The sequence below is a fragment of the Pantherophis guttatus genome, chromosome 1, assembly GCF_059756535.1.
Source record: "Pantherophis guttatus breed Tessera chromosome 1, ASM5975653v1, whole genome shotgun sequence".
NCBI lineage: Eukaryota > Metazoa > Chordata > Lepidosauria > Squamata > Colubridae > Pantherophis > Pantherophis guttatus.
Genome location: NC_142063.1, coordinates 331,157,558 through 331,174,063, shown reverse-complemented (window position 1 = coordinate 331,174,063; position 16,506 = coordinate 331,157,558). Strand labels below are relative to the sequence as shown.

The window sequence follows — 16,506 nt, the reverse complement described above, 5'->3', positions numbered from 1 at the left end:
TAAACTGGAACTCTGTTGAGCAAGTGGGCGTGTCTGAAGAGAAATCTCTTAAAGGAACACACTCAGTGTAGGCTATCCAACTACTGAACAACCCGAAGCTTTGGATTCTCCAAGCTGCGCGTTGGAGAATAAAATGGACCAAAATCTGTTAGAACTTGTTTCTATCAAACTTTTATATATATTATCTATTTAAATGAACACTCATCAAAGGCTCTCGGATTAGCTAGTGGTGGATATTTCAAAACTTTCTCTGAAAGATTTTCGAGTCTTTTTAAAGAATATAGCAACTGTTCTTATAAAATGGTAAAAGTATTTAGTTGTTTAAACTGCTTTAACTTCATTTTCATGCTGAAATCAGTAAATGATATTTCACAAAAAATAAGTTAATGGATTTTGAGAAGGCAGTTCAGCTAAAACTGGAAGTGGACATTTCAACCCTTTTCTTCTTTCACTTCCAAAGGGAATGGGGAAGCAGTATGGGAGGTCAACTTTTCACCTTAGTCATATATTTAGACGCAACGCATCTGAGCAAATACAGCTGAAAATCAATTAGGATTGAGGTTGAGTTGAATTGCATTTAAAGATCTGTACATATATTTGAGTTGAGTTGCATTTAAAGATCTGTACATATACTTTCATTTGTTTGAAATCAAATATACTAAATCCCAATTTTTCCTTTCTTTACATTTTGAGCTACAACTCTGTAATGTGATGGCAAGACTGTTATGAATAGATGATGAGTAACTGCAGCATCAAATTAACTTAAATGAACCATACAGTTCACTGAAGATAGATGACGAGACTAGAGAATGTTCAACAATGTCAAAATAAGCAGAATTTACTTTATTCTGGGACATGAAGGCATTACAATTATAGCTCTTATTGCAACTCTTCAGCTGTATGAGGACAGCAGTGCTCCAAGAAGTAGTTGCAAGGCCTAAAACTTCTACTGGCTGCCAGATATACTCACTGTCAGATATACATTGTTGGTATAGGTGAGCTCTTCCAGCTGTGGAAACTGCTGCAAGGCTGTCACATCTTCCAAGTGATTATTGTTACAATTTAGGATGCGGAGGTTTGGCAAACTGAGATTGTCAGGAAGCCGTTCCAAGAGATTGTCAGAGAGATCAAGTTCCTGGAGATGGCGGAGATGAGAGAATAACTGTGGCTCCAAATCTTCTGTGGTTATTTGCAACTTGGACAGGCTGGAGGAGGAAATGATTCCATATATTACTGATAATCATCCCATCCACATTTTGGAACATTCTACGTTGTATGTTAAAAATCCAAAAAATGGAAACATCAGACTGAGATGAAAAACATAAACAAGCAATCCTCATTTAATTACCTTAACTGAGACCAGAAGCACCAGAGCAAATTGCTGTAGTCATTACTATGATGACTTACAATAGCATTTTTGCAGCAATCATTAAACTAGGACCACACAGGTTGTTAAGTAAGCATTCTACATGACTGCATTTCACAATTTCCTACAGCTTTCCCATTTACTTTGCTTATCAGAAGCTGGCGGGGAAGGTCATAAATAGTGATCATGTAATCACAGGATGCTGCAATGTTTGGAAATGCAGGCCAGTCATTATGTGCCCAAATTATGATCCTGTGACCACAGGGATAGAGTGATGGTGGTATGTGCAAGCTTCGTCATAACTTTAAAAGTTTATTGAATAAGTGGTTGTTAAGCAAGGATTACTTGTACTGACTTGCACAGACTATTAGGTTACATCAATTAATTTACAATTAAAGAGTACTATCCTAAATTTAATTTAATTAAAATGTTTAAACTCCACCATTACCTTAATAATTCACTGTTCACATAATATACTGCTCAAAAAAATAAAGGGAACACAAGCAGAAGACATCCGAGATTTGAATGAATGAAATAGCCTTATTAAATACTTTGTTCTTTACATACAGTAATTTATACACTGCTCAAACAACTAAAGGGAACCCAAAACTACTGTACGCAACGAACAAAGAATTTAATAAGGCTATTTCATTCATTCAGATCTCGGATGTCTTCTGCTTGTGTTCCCTTTATTTTTTTGAGCAGTGTATATTATTACCTATATTTTATTATTTAAAGCTGCTTTTCAGAGTAATTTCAGGAATAGGAACAGGATCAAAATAGTTCTTAAAATATTCATTTTTTAAAATCATCCCACTAATTATTCTGGGAAAAGATGGGGATGGTTAGATTCAGCAAAGCTGAATTGTTGTTGTTGAGTAAACTCTTGTTACAGAGTATAGGATCAACTTCAAATTGAAAGTTGTCATGATTGCTATTGATACTACTATTCATTCATTCACTGATTGATTCATTGATTCATATAATTTATCTGGCAGCCCATCTCACAACAATGATTCTGGGTGGCATACAAAGATTAATATCCAACAACAAAATTAAATCATAATAATGTGTTCAATTTTTTACAGGTGATTTAGGTTAATTCTTTGCACTTTGTAGCTGTAGTTTTGGGGAGAAAAGAGAAAGAGGGCAAAATCACAACTGAATTTGCTGTGAAGATTGAGAAAAAAAGGGACCAGGAGTAATATTGTATGGTTTTTGTTCTTAAAAGTCAGATTTGTGGAGTTCTATGTACACATACATGCACTTACTTCAGTGTTTTGATCTTTCGTAGCCTTGTAGATTTGGGCACTGCTCTTTCCAGCAGAAGTTCTGTAGTTATTTTAGACATACTTAACTCCTTCCAATATTCAGCAGATCCAAGAGTATATTTAATCTTCCTGAAATGTTGCTGGTAAAAAGAATAACAAGAGAATTGTTTAAATATCATCCCAATGTTGCAGATCAAGAAAATAATTGCTCAGCCAGGGGTACAGTTGTAATATAGGTATTCTATTTCCTTATCTTCTTTAGTAATACTGGACTGAAATGCTGGTTACAGGCACTCTAAGAAATGTGGCTTGTGTCTCTTTTGAAATGGAAGAAACTTAATCTTCTGTATTTATTTATACATGCCAGTTTAAGATACTAAGATCTGTCAAACATTTTATTTAATTTTGGGATTTTCACTTTAAAATGTTATTTTAGAAAAATAATCCCATGTGAAACAAGGTGTCTACTCCAGCAGTTGGTCTCCTACTAGCTATATTTTCCTGAAATTCTGACCGCCTTTCTACCTCAGAAGTATTGTGACAAGTTACTTTACTTTGATTATTCCTGCCTTTCTTAAGATGCTTTATGCCAGTTCCTTTATTTTTTTTATAGGCTTTTCAACTTCAGATCTCTCAATTAGATGGCTCATTAAAAAAAAAACACCTATTTAACCATTTATTCTAGGTCATTTGGTGATTATAGTATGCTTGGCAGGCATTTTGGTACTGTGCTAAACTGAGAATCTTTCTGAACTGCTTTAGGGTTTGTTACCTGTAAATGGAGGTTTTTCCTCCCCCTCTCTCCTGGGATTGCTTCTGAGCATTTATAAGGGCTGAACATTTCATTCACATCCCCCCCCCCTTAAAAATGTGAATTTACATTCAGTCAGATAAGCTCTAAATTAAGGCATTTCAGTATTCTAGTTTTTTTCAGCTTACTAATGCTTGTTGGATTTTAGTACTTGCTGACTGCATAGTAAACCATTCTGCATAGCAAATTCGTTTTTGTTTGACAAATTCCAATAAATAAACAAATCAATCATTCTCCAGTGAATTAAATTTGTTATTATGGGCTTCTAGGCTATCATCAGTTGGAGTCTTGGGTATATTATGCCAGGCATAGCAAAATCATGATGAATTTATCAAATGTTCTGTACCAGCAATTCAGCCAACTTGGAGGCTAAATTTTCTTCAGGCACCTCTGGCTCTGTTTATACTCAAATCTGGTAAAGACCATCATACAGTTGTTGTTTACTGTCCCCCTCCCATATGAAACAGGGAAGGGTAATCCTTCACTTATTAAGATTTCTTTCAATATTACTTATGGTCAGTATTAAGCCTTGTTCATGAGTTCTTTCAATCCTTCGGAATTCATTCAGTCTCATTTTCTTAGGCCATAAACATCTGCTTACATTAGGGCTTCAAAGCAAAGCAGTAGCCAGAAGGAAAAATATATTCCAAAGAGCATATCCCAGAGAAAGATAAACAACCTTCACTTCAGGAGCACAACATCTTATCCAATCTTGGGAAAATAGACTGAAATGAAGTGCATATTACTTCCTTTTCAGCATTACTCCCAATTGTCACGGAAGTATGGAAGAAGATAATTATTTCTTCCTTGCCCCATTAATTTTAAACCATAACCACACTTAGTGCTGCAGTGTGCTCCTTGGCAAAGCAAAAATTCAGCCAGCCAATTTGTTTAATGATCAGGGAAAGATTTTAAAAAATGGAATAGGTGTTATCAAATTTTCTGTCCCTTTTAATAGGTATTGTTGCTGGGGTGGATAAAGGGGAAGTGGATCCCTTAAATTTTGCAGACACTTAAAGGGTAAGCTGGGGGGGGGAGGGGGGGTTGAAGACCTAAAAAGAAATACTGGGAGACAAATCTGGCAGGTGGATTTCCTCACTTAATATTATCATTTGATGTTACTTGGATATTCAGTTGGCATTTTATGAAACTGAACAATACTTTTTTATTAATATTATTAAAGTAGTATTATTTAAAAAACTACTTATTTTAGATCAGCTGTATCTTCCCCATTTTAGACAAGTTGCACAGCCAGAAAGAACGGAAGTCCCAGTTATTCAAGTCAAAAACTAAAATGTCTGATACATAAAAACACCAGAGTTCTTTATTACACACATAACTTATTTCCATGTTGAAAATGTGCTCCATACAAGCCAGACTTGTCTCCCAGCAGGGATCCTCAGCATCAGTAGAAATCTCCTTTAGCATACACCAAACTTAATGTAATGATCTTTAAAAAGCATTACTATTTTTATGGATTTATTTATCTAGGAGGCAATGTAAATACTGCCTCCAGTGTCATTTATTTTCATGAATCCTTCTAATTCATTTTTTATAAGTGTGACTGATTGCACTTCAGTATTTTGAATCCTGCGATCTATTTACATGCTGCCTCATGCTTCTTTTTTAAAAAAGATTTTGCAGAATGTAATTTTATCATAAAGAGGAAATGAATTTCTGACCACAAACAGTTACTTGAAAAAATGATTGTATATGTGGAAAGATGAAGCTTGAAATAAGTCGTTGGAAGATGGAGAGAGACTGTGCCCATCGGCCATCACTTGTGGGGTGCCACAGGGTTTCATGCTCTCTCCCCTTCTGTTTACCTTCTGTTTACCATGAAACTTCTGGGTGAGGTTATTTGTCAGTTTGGAGTCAGGCACCACCAATATGCTGATGATACCCAGCTGTACACCTCAACATCAGGTAGACTGGCTGCTGCTGCTGAAATCCAGGGCTTGGGGCCTGTGTGGATCTTGATGGGGAGAAACAGGCTGAATCTTGACAAGACCGAGTGACTATATCTGGGGTCCTCTGGATTTGGAGATACTACATGTTAACTATTAGCGGGGCAGCACTTCCCCATTCATAATCTGGGGGACCTCTTAGACTGTTTTTGTCAGTAACTTTGACCAAGAGGGTTGTTGCATAGGCACATCTGGTTTGCTAGCTATTCCACTTCTGGACCAGTAGGCTCTTTGGACAGTTGTGTATGCCCTCATCAGTTCAAGATTGGATTATTGTAATGTGCTCTACATGGAGCTGCCTTGAAGATCATCAACTGGTCCAGAATGCAGTAGCACAGGTAGCGTTGGCAGTGGTGTCTATGCTCATGTGACCCTGCTGCTCCATAAGCTGCAGTGATTACCAGTTTATTTCTATGTACAATTCAAGGTTCTTGTTTTCACTTTTAAAGCACTTTGTGTCATAGGGCCTGATTATCTGAAGAAGCACTTATCTTCACTTGTTTCTGCCTGTTCAATGATCAACCTGTCTTGATCCCTAAATAAAACCCGATTACAGGTGGTTCTTAATTAATGACCATTTGTTCAGTGATAATTCAAAGTTACGATGGGTCTGAACAAGTTAGACTTATGGCTCGTCCTCAAAATTGTGGCTATTGCAGCACCCCATAGTCATGCAATCATGATTTAGACACTTGGTAACAGTCCTACATTTCCAATTGTCAGTGTCCCATGGTTTTGTCATTGCCATTTGCAACCTTTCCTGCTGGATTCCCACAAGCAAAGTCAATGGGAAAGCCAGAAGGAAATTGCCAAGTTACGGTCATGTGACCTTCTCACTTAATAACTATAGAAAATTTGCTTAATGATGCCAATCAGAAATGCCAAAACTGCCATTACAAGTTGCCAGTGTTGTATGTCACACCTCATGATTGCATTGTTTAGCAACAGAGTTTCCGGACCTAATTACCATCATTAAGTGAGGTCTATGTGTAAATGAGCTTCTGAATGGAAGAGTCCAACTGATAAATTCAGGTGGTCTGATATAAATCAAGTTCTCAAACTTGTTCATTCTTATCTTTGTCCATGACACCTGACTGAGAGCCAGTCTAACTAAAGCAAAGAAATGACTTTTATTAGCCATATATAAAATTTACACCAGAGAAACTGTCCAAAGTTATATTGATCAGAGTAAAGAAAATAAAGGTGACTCTCAGATTGATGGTTTAGAGAGCACAAAACCATTTTTGAAAAACACTTTGTATTTACATGTGTTGAAAATAGAAACACTGTGGCTGTTGTTTTTGTAGCAAAATTCAGCAACATTTAAAGACCATGGCTGGCAGCCCTGTGTCTGAACCTTTGTTTGATACTGTGGCCTATGCATCTGACAAAGTGAGTTATAAATTACCTACTGTATAGCTTAAAAGTTTATGCCTTTTCATAAAGTTTGTTAGTCTGAAAAGGTGCTAACAGACTCTTTGATATCTGACAGCCAGTTTCTATTTACTTTTACAGGTAATCCTTGTTTAGTAACCATAATTGGGATGACAATTCAATCATTAAGCAAAGTGGTGACTAAGTGAAAATGCAGGTATGCATATGATCTTGCTTCAGCTGTCTTTTGCTTTACAGACCTGTAAATGTCAGGATTGGTTGTAAAGTTACTTTTTCATCACCATCATAACTATGAAAGATTGATAAAACAAGCCAGTTGCTAAATGAGGACTACTTACAAAGACTTTCAATATATTTGCCACAAGACTCTCTTTTTTCTCTCAAGTTCTTAAAAGAGATAGTCAGAATTTTACTTTTCCTAGCGGTTCAGTTCTTATTCACTATATCTCCTTGCTTCACCTTCACAAGAAGTGTGCAAATAGGACTTTGTGTATCTTCTTGCTGCATTTAGCAAAATTTTCTAAAATCTAAATCTGCATTGCAATTTTGTTTAGACAAAATAAAATATCTTGGCCATGAAATTTTCTCTGGCCAATGTTGTATTTCTTCATCTTGCACCAGGTGCTATTGCAGATTCTTCATCCAATCACAACCTCACAAGTTTTCTCTTTTCTGATATGTATGGTTATTGTACATTATGGATACTCACTTATGTCAACCTGCCAAACTGCTGTATGATTTTAACTGTTCACGAAAGAATCTTTCTGTGGACTGAAGCAGTTGAATCTACAGTTGTTATCCTGAAATAAGCTTTATTAGCAGGCCCAACCTTGGGAAATTTAATTCTGAACACTTTTCTTATATAAATGGAATTGGTTAGTCCAGGACTCAAATGACTCTGTAGTTCTCTCTACTTAATGAGAAGGGCAATCAAATACCTTTCCATAATTAATGTACATAATGACGTCTTTTTGATATTCTTCTCAGTGCCCAAGCCACACTAGCTCAAATATGGGTTTTAGAAAGAATCTACTATCAATTTGAATTCTGCTATAGACTGTTGCAGCTGCACTCCCTGTTTATGCCGATACAACTGCTACTTTTTTGTCAGGCATCTGCCTATTTGGTAGATGCTTATATGATTAATAGTGTGTATCTCCAATCTGGAAAAAGAAAAGTCCTGTTATATAGTTTAGATGACTATTAGAAGTTCATAGTTCTAACAAAATATGTAAAAATAATAAATTCTGTTAAATCCATTGCAGCTGGTCAGCCATTAAATTTCTTTCAAGTCACTGGAATGGACTTGGCACTGCAGAAGTTGAGTGAGAGAATAAACTATTAATCATCTGTTGTGCCATCTGCCCTTACTCTGAGCAACCTGTAACATCACACTATTTAGCAATACCACGCACAAATTATACACTTATTCAAAGGTTTGGGATGTAAGCTTTCATATTTGAGAAAGATACAGAGAATAATATTTCTCAGTTAATATTACTGCTGTTTTCCTTGTCTCAGAATCCTTTAATGTTAAATCCCCCATTCCCTAAAGTACTGTATTTGTTTTTTCTTGTAAACATACGGTTTAAATTAATAAAGTTTGTTATACGCAGTTACTGGTTGAATGTAAGTTGAAATTACCACTGAGACTGTTACTGGACAATATCAGAACACCAGATAAAAACTATGCCTAAGCCTAAGGGTTATTATCTTCTATTTTATGAAGGCTTTTGGAATGAATTTACCACAGCAAAACTAGAATTCTCCTTTTTAATTGTTCTAACTACTCCCCTCCATTAAGTTCATTCATTCTTCTTTATACCAATATATCAGCACATTTTTGTATCTATATCAACAAGGGCTCCACAGTTCAACCATGAGCTACATATAGTCTCTGCTATTGGAACGTTGGGGGTTTGTGCCTTCAAGTCACTGTTGACTCCTGGCTACTGCCTGGATAAGTCCCTGCAGTTTCCTTGGCAAGATTTCAAAAACAGGTTGCCGTTGCCTCCTGACTGACTGACCCAAGTTCACCCAGCTGACTTTGAACTTCAAGAGGGCCTAGAACTCATAGTTTCCTGGTTTCTCCACTGATGCCTTAACCACACTAGACAGACTCTACATATTCGTTAGGTGATGATAACACCTGTATCTTGTTTGTTGCCTTTGTACAATAGCAGTTCAACTATTTTAAGTTTGAAGCTTTTAGAATTGATTATGAAGAGAACTTTTTCAGCCTGCTTAAATGTTCAGGCTAATTGTTTGCTCCTCTCCAATTTTACATGTTGATTGTCTATAAAGTTTGCTTTAACCTCACACCATCATGCCATCCATTAGTTGACAGTTTTGTGGACTATGCATCAAAAGAATACAGATGTTGTAACCTCAAAAAGGACAGGTTCATGAAGTTAACAGTTATCCCTATATCTATCATGGACATCTCTCACAGATGTCCATGAAACTGAAGGATGACCAAAAGTACTAAATCTGGGCTGTTATGAATTTTGAAATAACATGATGTTGTTATTTGCTGGAGCACTGATTTACAAAAGGGCTTCCATCTCCATGAAACAAGTAGTGATCTTTTTGTTTTCAACAAGACTTTTCCTCAGGTATATCTCACCCCACCCTGCACCTTTATGGGCACTTCTAGGAAAAAAGTTGTTGGATAGTATTGATGGATCCTGATTCACTTTAGATGCAGTATGGCATAGCAGGAAACCTGTACTCCAAATACCCGTAAATACTGTAGAAGAATTGTATTTACAATCTGAAAGGATACACTGAGCCATGGTGGCGCAATGGTTAAAATGAAGTACTGCCGGCTACTTCTGCTAAGTACCAACTGCCTGCAGTTCGATTCTCACTGGCTCAAGGTTGACTCAGCCTTCCATCCTTTTGAGGTTGGTAAAATGAGTACCCAGATTATTGGGGAAAATATGCTTACTCTGTAAACTGCTTAGACAGGGCTGTAAAGCACTGTGAAGTGGTATATAACTCTAAGGGCTATTGCTAATTATTTATCAATAAGAACCTCCTAGAATTGGTCCTTTGGGTCTCTGTCATTTTATTGCAGTCCTGCAAGTTGAGCTAGAAGCAATTAATGATTGAACAAGGGAAAACATCAATTGCCTCAATTTATGGTCCAAATGATAACAAACAAAATCATATGAAAAAAATCAATCACTTCTTGAAATTGCAGAAAAAGATGTTCTAGTTTTTGGAACATTCTCTTTGAACTTAGACAATTCTGGATTACAAAAAAAGATATCTGGCAAATGTCCAAAATTATTATATATTACATATCATTATTGTCCCTCTCAGATGCAGAGAGCCACAAATACCCTTGAGTAAAGGAATATACATATTATTCTTCTATTCCTAGAAGTTGTTCAAAGAGTTACATGTTCTAATTCATTCCCAACCAAACATATAGATATGGAAATTGGATCTCTTACCTATGCTGATCATAATCCAATAACTGTAAGATTACACAGAGGATTCTTCAAGTGGTGGAGTGTTTATTATTATTGCTAAAAGAGAATATTAAACTGAAGGATCAATACAGATTAAAGAATATCTAAACTAATTCAACTTCTGATGGTTATTTACAGTTTGGAATTCAAATAAAGCATTTATGAGGAAACTATTTCAATAACATCAAATATAAAACTACTGGTATACAAACCAAACCAACAACTTATCATTGAACTGAAGCTAGAACTAAGATTTGTTTTAGAACAAAAGATTAAAGCTATCTATACACATATTAACAGAAGTAAATGACACTTATAAGAAGCTGAGCTTTGCCAAACAAAAATATTTTGAAAAAGGTAATAAACTAGATAAACTGCTGGGTATCAATTATGAAAAAAACAAGACAAAATTCTTATGATTAATTGGGATGGTAACAGATATGTTTCAACAACAGAAAATAAATCATTTTCTTAAACATTATTCCAGATTATGTAGTAAATATTAACATTAGAACAGTATGAAAACACAAGGCAGTTTATAAATTCACAGAAAAAAAATAAGCTCTTTACAAACCAGTGACAATACTGAAAAGGAAATAAAAAATATATATAAACACTGAAATTGAAGAAATCTGTATAACCTGATAGGTTTTCTACAATATCATATAAAATTTTCTAAGAAATTCTGATCAATCTATTAATGTACTAATTAATGAGATTTAACAATGTTCTCTTGGAAGAGAGTTTTAATTTACAGGTAGTCTTTACGAAGGTAATTGGGACTGGAATTTCCATTGCTAAGTGACACAGGCATAAAGCACAATTTCATATGATCACACCACTTATCTATAGAAGTTCCAGAAGCCATCATTAAGTGAGGAATGTGTAGGTCCCTATGTTTATGGAGTATGCTTATTCCATACTTTCAAAACAATACTTATGGTATAATAATGGTCTATTATACATTGCATTTTTCTGCATACCTCAGACTGAAGATTTGTACAACCTATCTGGAAGTCTTCCTTCTTCTATAGAAGCAATCCAACAATAAATTTTTATTTATTTATTTATTTTTATTTTATTTTATTTCCAATTTATATACCACCCTTCTCCCTGAGGACTCAGGGCGGTGTACAGCCAAAATAAGAACATAAAATACAAATATTAAAAAACAGTTAAAAATATATATAAATTTGGCCCAGAAGTTAAGAAATCACAAACCGATTAAAACATAATCCAATCTGTACCTAAATTAATCAAGTAGTTTAGTTACATAACTTACATTTGGATATTGTTAGTCAACCCTGTTGTTTTGAGTCTTCTAAAATCATAAACCATATTTTGGGTCTTTTATTAGACCATAATGAAATCAATCATTTAGGGTCTTTTCCTCAATTCTTTTTAGGGATTATTTGAATCAAAAAGTTGGGCCTTGCAAAACATTCAGTTTTACTGCTGTGATACAGATCAGTTTCAACTTTTTCCATTTTGAAATTGTATTCAATTCCTTCCATTGTATTTTTCAAATGTGGAAAATATAATACTCCTTGTGAGGAGACTGCAAGTTAGTGGTCTCCAGTAAGTTTAGAGTTATGGGAGACAAGAGAAATCCATTTTTGCTCATACTGCAGTTGACACCTTTCAAAAGGATACTGGTTCCTATACTTTCTTTTCTAATCACCTTCAGAAATGGCTTGTTAACTGCTTTTCAGTTATTAGGAATCTTTGGATTAAGGCGTTTTACAACACTGTGTGAATTTTCTTCAATTCTTAGTGAAAAAAGCTTTAATTACAAATTAGAAGACCTAAGTTATTATGTTTTTAATAATAATATTTTATTTTTAAAAAAATATTTTAATTTAAAAATAATCTGTTTAATAAGATTAGAACATTGATTTTGGAAAGTACAAACGTGGATTTGAAATTATAAGAATTCTTCTTACAGGAAAATGTTTTTGTTTTGAATCTCTAAAAAAAATTACAGGATGGAACTTTGAAGATTGGACATTAGAGGAAACCATAAGGAACTAAAGATTACAATGAAAGGAGAACACTTTTTCTTTACTATTATTTTATTTTTTCTTTCTTTTCTTTTCCTGAACTCCAAGTGGACTCCATTTTTATGGTGCTTTGGAATCTCCTTCTCCAGGTCATGCTTGAAGAATGGTGCAAGGTAGCTTTGGTAAGAAAACTGCACTCCGCATAGGCTGAGCGTGCCTGGCAGTAGAAGAGAAAAATGCTGAAGTGGGGTGCTTTGTGCTAGTGAGGCAGGAAGTGGGCCAAGACCACTTGGGCTTTGTCAGGCCAGGGGCTGAGGTGTCCTGGATCTGGTAGGATGGAGTAGACCAAGGCCTCCTGGGCCTGGCAGGATAGGTAGCAGTCTGGAGCCTTCTGACCATAGCAGCTTCACATGCACAGGTGGCCCAAGTGGGTGGCTGAGATAGGAGAAGAGATAGGTGGTGGTGGGAGCTGCAGTGCCCTTGCAGTCATAAATACAGGTAGACTGCCAAGCACCCATGACACTGGAGGTGCTGCAATAGCTGTAACTTTGGGCACAGGTAATAAGTCTCTTTGTTCAGCACCACTGCAATTTAAAATGGTTGCTGAATGAATGGTAGTAAATCAAGGAATATAAACACACATATACATTTATGTATAGTTTTTCCTATTATCTTTTATTTTTCTTATGTTCTTGTAAATCATAATATATTATATTGTTTCAGTACAGTGACATTTGTACAATATTGATTGAAAATTATTAACACTCTAATGTTTAGGTAACTTAGAGTATTGTTGATAAAAAGAGGTATATCAATTGTTATTTACAATTTAGAATGTCAATATTAATGAGTGTAAATTTTTTTACTTTTTTATCTGAAATTGAATATAGGCAGCTCTAGGTAGGATACTTAGAGATTTTCCTGAATTAAAAAGCTTACTACACAAAATTTAGATAATATATTGGATCTTCTTATCTATAAATTGTTGATGATATTGATGATGACGGTTTATCTGGATCCATTCCAGTCGGGCTTCAGGCCTGGGTACAGCATGGAAACGGCATTGGTCGCGTTGGTTGATGATCTCTGGAGGGCTCCGGACAGGGGTTGTTCCTCTGTCCTGGTCCTATTAGACCTCTCAGCGGCTTTTGATACCATCAACCATGGTATCATGCTGCACCAGCTGGAAGAGTTGGGGGTGGGGGGCACCGTGTTGCGGTGGTTCTCCTCCTTTCTCTCCGACCAGTTGCAGTCTATGTTGGCAGGGGGGCAGAGGTCGACCCTGAGGTGCCTTATATGTGTGGTGCCACAAGGGTTGGTCCTCTCGCCCCTTCTGTTCAACATTTATGTGAAGCCACTGGGTGAGATCATCCGTGGTTTTGGAGTGAAGTACCATCAGTATGCTAATGATACTCAGCTGTACATCTCCACCCCGAACCACCCCAATGATGCCCTTGAAGTGATGTCCCGGTGCCTGGAGGCTGTGCGGATCTGGATGGGGAGAAACAGACTCAGGCTCAACCCATCCAAGACCGAGTGACTGTGGTTTCCGGCGCCCCGATATAGTCAGTTGGTGCCATCACTGACTATTGGGGGCGAGTCATTGGCCTCCACAGAGAGGGCTCGCAACTTGGGTGTCCTCCTGGATTCACGGCTGTCTTTAGAAGAGCATTTGACAGCTGTGGCCGGGAGGACTTTTTATCATGTCCTCCTGATTCGCCAGTTGCGTTCCTCTCTGGATCGGGACTCCTTACGCATGGTCACTCATGCCCTCGTCACTTCCCGCCTGGACTACTGTAATGCTCTCTACATGGGGCTCCCCTTGAGGAGCACCCGGAGGCTCCAACTGGTTCAGAGTGTGGCCGCGCAGGTGGTTATGGGAGTGACGTGGCGTTCCCATGTAACACCTCTCCTGCGTGAGCTGCACTGGCTCCTGGTGATCTTCCGGGCGCGCTTCAAGGTTTTGGTTACCACCTTTAGAGCACTCCATGGCTTAGGACCTGGGTACTTACGGGACCGCCTTCTGCCACCAGTAGCCTCTCACCGGCCAGTACGCTCACAGAGAGGGGCTCCTCAGGGTGCCGTCGGCCAAACAGTGTCGACTGGCAGCCCCCAGGGGGAGAGCCTTCTCTGTGGGGGCACCTGCCATCTGGAATGAACTCCCCCTGGAGATACGGACGATCCCGGATTTACACACCTTCCGCCGTGCCCTCAAGACCTTTTTATTTCAGCAGGCTGGCCTGGCCTAACTTCCCTTTTAAATTGTAAATTGTAAATTTGTTTTAAAATATTAGGGGTGTTTTAATTTGTTTTGGGCCAAATTATCTAATGGGTTTTTATATTGTCTTTTAAATTTTGTAGTTTGTGTGTTTTATCTTTTTGGCTGTTCACCGCCCTGAGTCCTTCAGGAGTAGGACGGTATATAAATCCAATAAAATAAATAAATAAATAAATAAATAAATATGATTCAGAAAATGAACAAGTCAAAGATTATGTAGTTCAATGAATGCAGAATCCAAACAGATCAAAAATATGCAACCATGGGGATAACAAAGGAAAAACAGATAATATGCCATCAATATTACACCTAAAAAAATGGCATAAGATGTTCTATTGGTGGTATATTACACAGTGTTGAGTGCCAAAATAGATATTGCATTTTGTAAAAATGGCTGGAAATGCAATATCAGATTGGATCGTTTTTTTTCATATTTGGTGGCAATAACAGAAGGAAACAACGTTGAATTTTGCTTTTCAACCTGTTATTTTTACAATTAATATCCATTTTTTAAATTAAAGTAAATAAAAGTACAATATGATGAGGGATGGAATATTCTATTTACACATGATTATTTTCCACACTTTAGTAAAGAAACTTATATCATAGTAGTGATATACAGGCAATCTGGACCCAGATCAACATCTGAAGCTATACCTGTGACTGAAATTTAAACTGAAATCAGGCCGCAGAGAAATACAACTCAAGCAGAAAAATACTTGTCACAGAGCTCAGGATCATTAAATTCCAATTCTATTCTAATCTCTATAAACAGATATCATCCCAACTCTGTCCTAATTCCTTCCAATTTCAGAAGCCATACTTTTGCTAACATATGTAAAGATCTTCCTAAAGCTTCTAAGATGCTTTCTTTAGTTTTCTAACAACATTTTTCAATATTTCATTATCTTTATAGCATAGAGACAAATGTTTTTCTTTAGCTGGCAGTTGTTCAGAGTTATGGCTGAGGAAACAAGTTTCTGAAAAAATATTACACCTCTTTTCCACAGCAGGATATATATATCCATCATTTAAGGATGGATATATATATATATCCATCATTTAAGGAACCAGAAGAATCTACAATAACTAACACAAAATTGAATGAAAGAACTAATGCAGAAGAAGCATAATTCAAAATGAATAATAGGCTATAAAAGTGGGTTCAAACTAGAATGAAAATTAATAAAGATGAATGCAAATTTCTTCACTTATAAAAAAGAAATAAAATACACACATACATGATCTCTTGACTTCATACTAGAACATACGGAAATGATTTGGGAATGTTAATTGTAAACTATATATGAATCAACATGATACAGCTCCAAAGGGAAATGCAATTCAGAATGCAGCAACAGAAGCAGTAGTTGCCAAAGCAACTATATTCTGCCTTCCTCAGACTCTACTTCATGTACAGTGTCCAGTTGCAGATACTATATTTTAAGAAGATTCACAGAAACAAATAGAAACACAACAAGAAGGATCAAAGGACTAAAAATGTAGTTTTATATCTGAGGGAAATCTGTACTGTATGTTTATTCCCAACAGAAAACAACTGAAAGGAGATCTGATAGCAATTATGAAGAAATAGAACGAAGAAGGTGGATCAACAGTTGGTCAGAACTTAAAACACTTCATAGTGCAAAAACATGGAGTAAGAATCTTTAAATGCCAGGAAAAACAATGTAAGAGAGTTTGATAGTAAAAATATTTATCCTCCAAAAATGGTGGGTTTCCATTGACACAATGTTTACAGAAAGAGACTGAAGGGCCATAGTTCTGAAATATTTTAATTCAAATTCCTAAACTGAACAAGGATTTGATGTTAATGGTCTTAACAGTCCCTCCCACCTCTTTGATTTTAATTTTGCTTACCCCCTTTACGTTGCCTTATATAGTTTTTCAGAAATTCATGGCTGAAACACATAATTTATAC

The 16,506-nt window shown here is 36.4% G+C and overlaps 1 protein-coding gene across 2 annotated transcripts in view; it reads right to left on the bottom strand.

The window, feature by feature from the left end:
* The window catches only part of LRWD1 (leucine rich repeats and WD repeat domain containing 1), a 38,107-nt gene that overhangs the window by 20,190 nt on the left and 1,411 nt on the right, over positions 1-16,506 (bottom strand). The window contains exons 2-4 of one of the 2 annotated variants that reach the window (XM_034420857.2): positions 10,272-10,346; positions 2,638-2,777; positions 971-1,205 (exon numbers count right to left, since the gene is read on the bottom strand). In XM_034420857.2, coding sequence (XP_034276748.1) covers positions 971-1,205; positions 2,638-2,717 — 315 coding nt within the window. In that variant the 5' untranslated portion in view covers positions 2,718-2,777; positions 10,272-10,346. The remainder of the gene's footprint in view (positions 1-970; positions 1,206-2,637; positions 2,778-10,271; positions 10,347-16,506) is intronic. The other variant, XM_034420858.3, reaches the window with a different exon arrangement.